Here is a 9130-nt window from a genome sequence, read left to right on the forward strand (position 1 = left end):
AGCAGGCCAAGCAGCATCAGAGGAGAATCAGAGCTCCTCTGATGCTGCTTGGCCTGCTGTGTTCATCCAGCTCTACACTTTGATCAAGATCTCTTTGTAATCTTAGATAACCTTCTTCACTGTCCACTATATCATCAGTGTTGGTGTCATCCTCAAACTTACTAAGTATGCTTGCTGTGTTCTCATCCAAATCATTTATATAAATGACAAACAGAAGTGGAAGGAGTGATCCCTGTGGAGCACTGCTGGTCACAGGCCTCCAGATCAATAGACAACCCTGTACGATTACCCTCTGTCTCCTAGCATAAAGCCAATTTTGTATCCAGTTGGCAAGCTCACCCCGAATCCCATGTGACCTAACTTTACTGATTAGTCTATCATGCGGAACCTTGTCAGAGGCTTTACTAAAATCCATATAAAAAATGTCTACCGCTCTGCCCTGATCAATCTTTTTGGTTATGTCGCTCAAAAAACTCAGTCAAGTTTATGAGACACGATTTCCCTTGTACAAAACCATGCTGACTATCCCTAATCATTCCTTGACCTCATCAAATGCATGTCAATCCTATCTTTCAGAATAACCTCCGACAGCTTTCTCATCACCAGTGTCAGGCTCATGGGTCCATAATTCCCATGCTTCTCCTTACAGCCTTTCTGAAAGATAGGCATAACATTAGCCATCCTCCAATCCTCTGGTATCTCACCTGTGGTTATAGATGGTACAAATATTTCTGCTAGGGATCCAGCAATTTCTTCCCTAATTTCCCACAACGTCCTGGGGTACACCTGATCAGGACCTGGAAACTTATCCACCTTTATATTTTCTGAGACTTCCAGCACTTCCTCTTCTGTAATGGGAACTGTTTCCAAAACATCAATATTTATTTCCCTGAGTTCTCTCGCCTCCATTTCTTTCCACGTAGGAAAAACTGATGCCAAAGGTTCATTTAGGATCTCTCCCATCACCTGACGTTCAAAGTATAGACCACCTTGTTGATCTTTAAGGGGTCCTATTCTCTCTCGAGTTAATCCTTTACTCCTAATGTACTGTAGAATCTCTTTGGATTATCCTTAACCTTATCTGCTAAGGCTATCTCATATCCTGTCTTTGCCATCCTGATTTCCTTCTTAAAATGCCCCTACACTCCACATACTCTTTAAGACACTCATTTGATTCCAGTTGTCTATATCAAATATATGATTCTTCCTTGTTCTTGACTAGAACCTCAATATCTATTTTTAATCTATTGCTCCCTACTCTTCCCAGCCTTACCCTTCACTCTAACAGGAACACAATGCCTCTGACCTCTTGCTACCACACTTCTGAAAGCCTCCCAGTTGTCAGTCATCCCTTATCCTGCTAACAGTCTACTCCAATCAACCTTTGAAAGTTCTTGTCTCCTACCATTAAAATGTGCCTTACTCCAATTCAGATCATTAACTTTTCTGGAGGGTTTATCTTTTTCCATAACTATTTTGAAGCTAGTCCCCAAGTGTTGCCCTAACCTCTTTGCTCATGAGCTCTAATCATCATGTGATAAAGGCTAACATACCATCTGCCTTCTGAATTGCTACTGTCTGCAACTAGAAATAGCTTCCAGTGAACCATGAACAAGGAAGCCGAGGTTCCTCTGAACAGGAACACTTCCCAATTTCTTCGCCTTTAAGAAACACTTGACACTGTTCATCCTCCCAAAGTGATTTCCCCCTACACATATTCACATTATATTCTATCCTCCCTGCCATGCGCTAGCCTATTTATTCAACCAGTCTATATCTGCTTTGCATTCTTCTCACAGCTCACATTTCCCCCAAGTTTGGTGTCATCTGTAACTTGGAAACATTGTCCCCATAGCTGATACAAACTGCGATTGTGATGAGCTGGGTCCCCAAGCTAAACTTGAGGTACACCCCCCACCCCAGTCGCAGCCAACCAATCAGAGATTAACACTATCTCATTTTACTCTCTGCTTTCTGCCTGTTAACCAACTCTTGATCCATGCTCATACACAGGAACAGGAAGAGGCCGTTCAGCCCCTTGAGCCTGTTCCATCATTCAATAAGATCTTGACTGACCCGCCTTTGGCCCATATCCCTTAACACCTTTTGGTTAACAAAATTTAATCTATCTCTGATTTAAAACAACTGATCCAGCACCCACTGCCATTTGTGGAAGAGTTCCAAACCTCTCCCACCCTTTGTGTATTGAAATGCTTCTGAACGTCTTTCCTGAATGGTCTGGCCCTAATTCTCAGACTGTGTCCCCTAGTTCCAGAATTCCTGACCAGTGGAAACAATTTATCTTTATCTCCCCTGACTTTTCCTGTTAATACCACAGTGATTTTGATCGGATTACCCCTTAATCTTCTAAATTCTGGAGAAAATGGGCCCAATTTGTGTAATCTTGCCTTGTAACTTAACCCTTGCAGTCCAGCTAGAATTCTTCTACCAACTTTGTACTCCCTCCAACGCCAGAACGTCCTTCCTGAGGTGCGGTGCCTAGATCTGCTCACGGTACTCCAACTGGCAGTATAATATTCCCAAATCCCAGTTTGTATTTTGTCTGCTGTCTGCTTGTGTGAATTTCTGTCAAAAGCAGACAGGAAAATCCAAATACACCACATCTACCAGATCCCCCTTATCCACTCTGCTGGGAACATTCTCCAACAACTCTACCAGGTTTGGTAAGCATGATTTCCCCTTCATTCATTCATGTCAACCCTGCTTATAACAAACTCTGCTGCCGACATCAGGCCAGCGGATGTGTACTTGTCATTTTTATCTCTGTCTTTCCTTTCTTAAGCAGTGGGATTCCTTCTACATCCTCCCAAACTGCTTCATTGCACTGTCTCAGTACTGCAAGGCAGCTTCATCATGGATGAATAGGGCTCAAATCCTGGACTGGATCTTAGAATCTCAGAGCCATGCAGTTCTGTCACCAACTGAGTCACAGCTGACACCTAAGTGAGAGTCCGAATTCACCATTTGGGCATAGAAACAGAAAATAAGAGCAGGAGTAGGCCATTCAGCCCTTTGAAGCTGCTCTGCTATTCTCTATGTTTGTGGCTGATCATCCGACTCCACACCCTTTTCCCACTTTCTCCCCATATCCTTTGATCCCTTTAGCCCTAAGAACTCTATTGAACTCCTTGAAAACGTTCAATGTTTTGACCTCGACCGTTTTCTGTGACAGGGAATTCCTTGGGCTCCCCACACTCGGGGTGAAACATTTTTCCTCTTCTCAGTCCTAAATGGTCTACCCCATATCCTTAGACTGTGACCTCTTGATGCGGGGCTCCCTGGTCATCCAGGGAGATCCTTCCTGTGTTTACCCAGTAACAGGATGTTAGAATTTTATAGGTTTCTATGAGGTTCCACACCAGCCCCCCACCCCCCCACCCCGCCCCACTTATTCTTCCAAACTCCAGTGAATATAGTCCTAACAGATCTGGTCTTCCATCATATGTGAGTCCTGCCATCCCAGGAATCAGTCTGGTAAACCTTCACGACCCTCCCTCTGTCGTCAGAACATCATCCTCTAAAGAGGAAATATAACTGCATACAATATTCTTGGTGTGATCTCACCAAAGCCCTGTATAACTGCAGCAAGACTTCCCTGTTCCCATACTCAAATTCTCTCAGTCTGCAGGTCAACATAGAGTTTGCCTTCTTCGCTGCCTGCTGCGCCTATATCTATTTTTTTCTTTATTCATTCACGGGATGAGGGCGTCGCTGGCTGGGCAGCATTTATTGCCCGTCTCTAATTGCCCAGAGGGCAGTTAAGAGTCAACCACATTGCCGTTGGTCTGGAGTCACATGCAGGCCAGACCAGGTAAGGATGGCAGTTTCCTTCCTTAAAGGACATTTGTGAAGCCGGTGGGTTTTTCCTGACAAACGACAATGGATTCATGGTCATCATTAGATTCTGAATTCCAGATATTGATTGAATTCAAATTCCACCATCTGCTTACTTTCAGTGGCTAGTGCATAGGGACACCTAGGTCTCCTGGCACCAGCCCTTTTCCCAATCTATCGCCATTCAGGTAATCATCTGCCTACCTGTTTATTTCCTGCTAACCTCACATTTATCCCTATTTCACCTCATGTGGCATGCATCCGCATGGTTTGGAATTGCAACCACAAAGCAAGGTTTTCAAAGATTTCTCAGACCACTGCCAGTGCTGAACATAAACCATGTTCCAACATCTGTATTTCACCTCAGCACACAAGGCGTGACTGAATCCACAGTGTTGAGAATGGTTCCACAATACAGTTAGGGAAGGCTGTATCAATATTGCAAGCAGGCTGTGGGAGTGTTTGACAGATGAGGACTAGAAACCACACCAGTGCAAGGTGACAAACTACATCAGAGACATGAATCAGAGAGGTTTCATTTTTAACCCTCCTCTCTCCGGTCCTAGTCCTATCTGACCCTGATAACACAGATGATGCACTCTGATGATTAGCTAGTGTCCTTCCCCTTGCTCAGTCCTGCTGTGCTGCTTCCACCATCCCTGGCTGACCATCTGGAGATCTGACCCCTCGCTCAACCCTCTCTATACACTGGCCTCCACGGGGAAGGGGAGGTCTACCTTCAAGCCCAATGTCTCATTCAATTCCAGTCCCTTTCCCCAATAGAGAGACCATGTGTATCATTACAGAAAAAAAATTCTCAGATTCAGGCACCAGCCTTCCACTTCCCTCCAGTAAAGTTTAATGGAGCACTTTAAACATTATGCACAGCCTGTCCAACATGCCACACCAGCGCACTTTCAGCAGAAAACACACACCATCAAAGACCTGAGCAGTGCAGGCTGTTAAAGCGCTCAGTCAATTTCCCAGCGATATCATATTTTCCACTGATCCCTTGGCTGAAATAATGAGATTGCAGTGTTGTAGTTCCACACTCGAGCCAAAACATTAACATCAGACCAGGAGAAGAAAAGTACAGCAACTTTCTCACCTGCTCCTTCATTTCACAACTGCCTGCATTTTACAACCACATGGAGAACAGAATTGCATCACACACTTGGCATTTGCAGATGAGAGAAACCGAAGAAACAGAGATACAGGCGAAAGGTAGTTTGCACTGTGTCTGATTGGACATAGTTGAAGCATTAAGTTGGAATCATGTCCTGACTTCTGAAAACAGCCCAAGTTTGTCACCAATGGAACTGAACAAAGAAATGCAAACTACCACACACACAGAGGAACCTGGAGGCAGCTAAACAAAGGAGAGGAATTTTCAGAAATGTTTGTAAGAAGGAGAGAGGCTAGAGGAGCTGGAGGAATTTCAGAAAGTGATCCCAAAGAGTGGGACAAAGGGAACTTTGGCTTTGTGAAGAAGTGTCTGCAGGATAACATTTTGGAGAAGGAGTGGTGAGTTAAGGTAAAGATCCATTTGCAATGTGACTCCCATGAGAATCAAACAGAAGGTTGATCAGAAAGGTGTCACTGGCCCTTGACGTGAGGGGTAACTGTTGTTGCGGTCAGAACTTAGTCCTTAAATCTAGAATCAGGATCCTTGGGACTCCACAGTTACATCAATAAAAATACTATGATTGCAAAGCTTAACTTCACAAAGTGGTAGCTATCTGATACCCACAACCCACAGCAGTAATTATCCAAAGTGGCTCAGCAATCTTTCAGGCAATGCTCTGACCAGTTTCACAGTCATAACTATCTGAGGCCCAGCCACTTCTTTTATGGTCAATTTCTTGCAGGTCGAGAGTTTAAAATTGCCCGGTTATTTTAGAGTGAGTACAAGGCAGAAAGCTAGCGTTTTGACCCATCCTAGTTCACCAGAAGAACTAAAGCTGTCCATGCAGAGTTAGGGTTTAATGATTATTCTGATGCACCTCTGAGACATACTATAGTGGAACTGTGACCTCAGTGAGTGTGAGAGAGAGACTGTGCTGCAGGGTCAGAGTTCACGTGGCTGAGGACAGAGATGCCCGCTGAACAGTCATCACCATGATATTGTTCAGAAACACTGTTTGTCAAAACACCTTGAAATTTGGCCTGAACTTGACCAGAAAACAGATTAACCCACACAAGAACACTCAGTGAAAGCGAAAATGACACAGAATATGGAAGGTTTGCGTTATAAAGAAAGGCTGGGATTTTGTTTCCTGGAACATGGGAGGTTGAGGGGTGACCTTCTAGAAGCTTGCAAAATAATGAGGGGTATAGATAGAGTTAATCGTAGTTGTCTTTTCCTGAGGATGGGGGGATTTCAAGACGAGGGGACACACGTTTAAAGTGAGACGAGAGAGATTTAAAAAAGACAAGAGAAGCAAATATTTTATGCAGAGGGTGGTTCACGTGTGGAATGAACTTCCTGAGGAAGTGGTGGATGTGGGTACAATTACCCATTTAAAAGGATAAGTACATGGATAGGGAAAGGTTTGGAGGGATATGGGCCAAGTGCACGCAGGTGGGACTAGTTTCGTTTGGGATTATGGTCGACATGGACTGTTTGGACTGAAGGGTCTGTTTCCATGAAGTGGGACTCTGTGTCCTAACTAAAATGGAGCCCCATAGCTTGTGAAACAGTGCGAGTAACAGGGACAGTTGTCAACCACACAAGCTTCTGCATTTTCTCCATCTCTTCGAGGTTTCAGCTGGTCTTTGATCTCAACTCTGTGTCCCACCAAATGCCCCAACCCCCCCCCACTCAAATATCCCTTCATTCCATGAATGTTCCGTTGACCTCTGTCCTGGATATATTCAACGACTGAGCTTCCACAGTTTCCTTGGGCATAAATTTAAAAGGAACCTGAACCCTTTCAGAGTGAAGACATCTTTCCTCCCCTCAGCCTTAAACGATGAACGCCTTAAACTGAGACAAGACCCTCTTGTTGTAGGCTCTCCAAACAGGGGAAAGAAACCTCTTGCTATCTGTCCTGTCGAGCATCCACAGTTTTCGCTAAAATTATCTCCTAGTGTCCAAATTTGCAGAGAGTATAGGTCCGTTCTACTCAACCTCCAGGGGCTGGACAACTGTCTCATTCCAGGAATTAATTTGGTGAGCCTTTGCTGCACCGTCTCCAAAGTCAGTATTTCCTTGCCTAGATAAGTCAAAAATAGCCCCTGCTACACAGGTGTAGCTAGGCTTCCTTGTTCTTGTACTCCAATCATTTTCCACTGTTCTCCTCTTCCTTCCTAATTGCTTGCTGTCCCTGCACTCTAACCTGATGGGTTTCTCTTAGGAAGATGACCAAATCTGTCTGGGCACCAAGCCGACATCTATAAACCTCTCTCAGCATTAAAAATTAATGCCCATTTTATTTCCTGCCCACCAAAGGAACAGTAAGAACACATTTATATTGTGTTTTCTTTTATTCCATGTGTACTAGTCGGTTTGTGAGCATTTGTAACTGGGAGGAAAGGTCACCTTTGTAAAGGAGAAGGAAGTGTGGGAAGAGAGCTTGAAAGTATTCTTGAAACAGCAAACAGGATTTGGTCAGCTGGACAGCTTCAGGTTAGAACATTGCAGAGGATCGAACTGAATAGTTGAATGTTAATGCCACGTCGGAGGAAGCGATAAATGAGAGAAGTGAATGTGGGAACATGGGTCATGAAGAGATCACACAAAGTGGGGTAGGATAAGCCAGGGTCACAGCTGGATTTGAAAGGAAGGTTGCGGGATGCAGGATCATTTTCGGAATGACTTCTTCCCTGCCTGAGTTGCACTTTGCAATATTACAATCAGAGCCCAGCGTAGGCTGGTGGACATCTGTCACATGTAGCCCCATGTGCTTGACCAAGCCAAGAAAATGAGACCAAGAAGTGTCCAAACGAAGGGTGAGAAAAGTCTGTGCAACTGTCAGATTCACACACTCTTATTCCCATAGTTGGCAACACAGACTCTTTGACCCAAATTCACCCACACAATGGAGCACAGGACAAAAATTCCAATCTGTTCCTGAAAGGAAATTCCTCACCCTCACCAACGGCGGTCACCGTATCACAGGGACTGTGTTGTGTTTTACGGTACAAACAGCATGTTCCAAAATCAGGAACTTGGCAGCGATGTCAACATTTTGCTCCGTGCCTCCTCCTACTCAAGCTGCCGAGGCACGCTGAAGAGAGGGTGCCACCTGGATGCCAAAAATATCAACTCAACAACCTTCCCTCTGGGAAAAGGTCCTGCAGCTGAGAATTCCTGACAGACACGACAATCTTAACCTCTTGTGTAAGGACTGAGAGAGGTTCGTGGACTGAAGAAAGTGGGTTTGAGCGTTGGTTTTGCAGACCCCCAGGGTGAGTCTGACCTGCCCCATGGCGACCCCCCCGCCAAGGCAAAGGCACAGCTAGAAATGGATTCATGAGGACCAATCCCCTTGCTAGCTGAGGATTTGCACGCTGCCATTCAAAACTGACTCTATTTCTGGAAATCCAATATGTGTCAATTGGAGCCAAATGATAACAGGTGCCTGGGTCTTCTAGCATGGAGGCAGGGATACTACCACTGCACCACTGTAACCCTTCCTCCCTCCCTCCATTCTGGGTTGTCTAACCCATCTCATCATTAAAATGTCTATGACCAATTTCATGTCACCAGTGTACAGTCTGCAAGTACAGGGATGGTTCTCCCAGGAACAGAGAAGTTTCTAAGTGGGAGAAGACTTCCTTGCGATGTTGAAACTGATCTGGGGGTGGTTATTCTGACCATTGCGATCAGAGACCATTGACAGAACTGGTTCTGACTGGTCAGCAAGTTGCCAGGGCCAAAATTCCAGAAGTCCAGAAGGGAAATGGGGAGAATTCACACACTCAGTTGTTGTGGTCTGGAATGCAGGAAAAGCGGTGAATATTTCAAAGGAATGGCACGCAGATTTGAAAATGCCAAGTTGTTGCAGCATAGTGGGGGACAGTAAGTAACTGGCAGCACGGTGGCTCAGTGGTTAGCACTGCTGCCTCACAGCACCAGGGACCTGGGTTCAATTCCACCCTCAGGTGACTGTCTGTGCACAGTTTACACATTCTCCCCATGTCTGCGTGGGTTTCCTCCCACAGTCAAAAGATAAGCAGGTTAGGTGGAAGGGTCATGGTAAATTGCCCGTAGTGTGCAGGCTAGGTGGATTAGTCACAGGAAATGTACGGTAGGGGGTGGGTCCAGGTTGGA

At 45.1% G+C, this 9130-nt stretch overlaps 1 protein-coding gene across 1 annotated transcript in view; it reads right to left on the reverse strand.

Moving 5' to 3' along the window:
• Positions 1-8285, reverse strand: part of LOC109925043 (disintegrin and metalloproteinase domain-containing protein 8-like) — a 33431-nt gene extending 25146 nt beyond the window's left edge. The window contains exon 1 of the mRNA XM_048618512.1: positions 8277-8285. Coding sequence (XP_048474469.1) covers positions 8277-8285 — 9 coding nt within the window. The remainder of the gene's footprint in view (positions 1-8276) is intronic.
• Positions 8286-9130: the final 845 nt, after the last annotated feature.

The sequence above is a fragment of the Rhincodon typus genome, chromosome 40 (genome assembly GCF_021869965.1).
Source record: "Rhincodon typus isolate 14 chromosome 40, sRhiTyp1.1, whole genome shotgun sequence".
Classification (NCBI taxonomy): Eukaryota; Metazoa; Chordata; class Chondrichthyes; order Orectolobiformes; family Rhincodontidae; genus Rhincodon; species Rhincodon typus.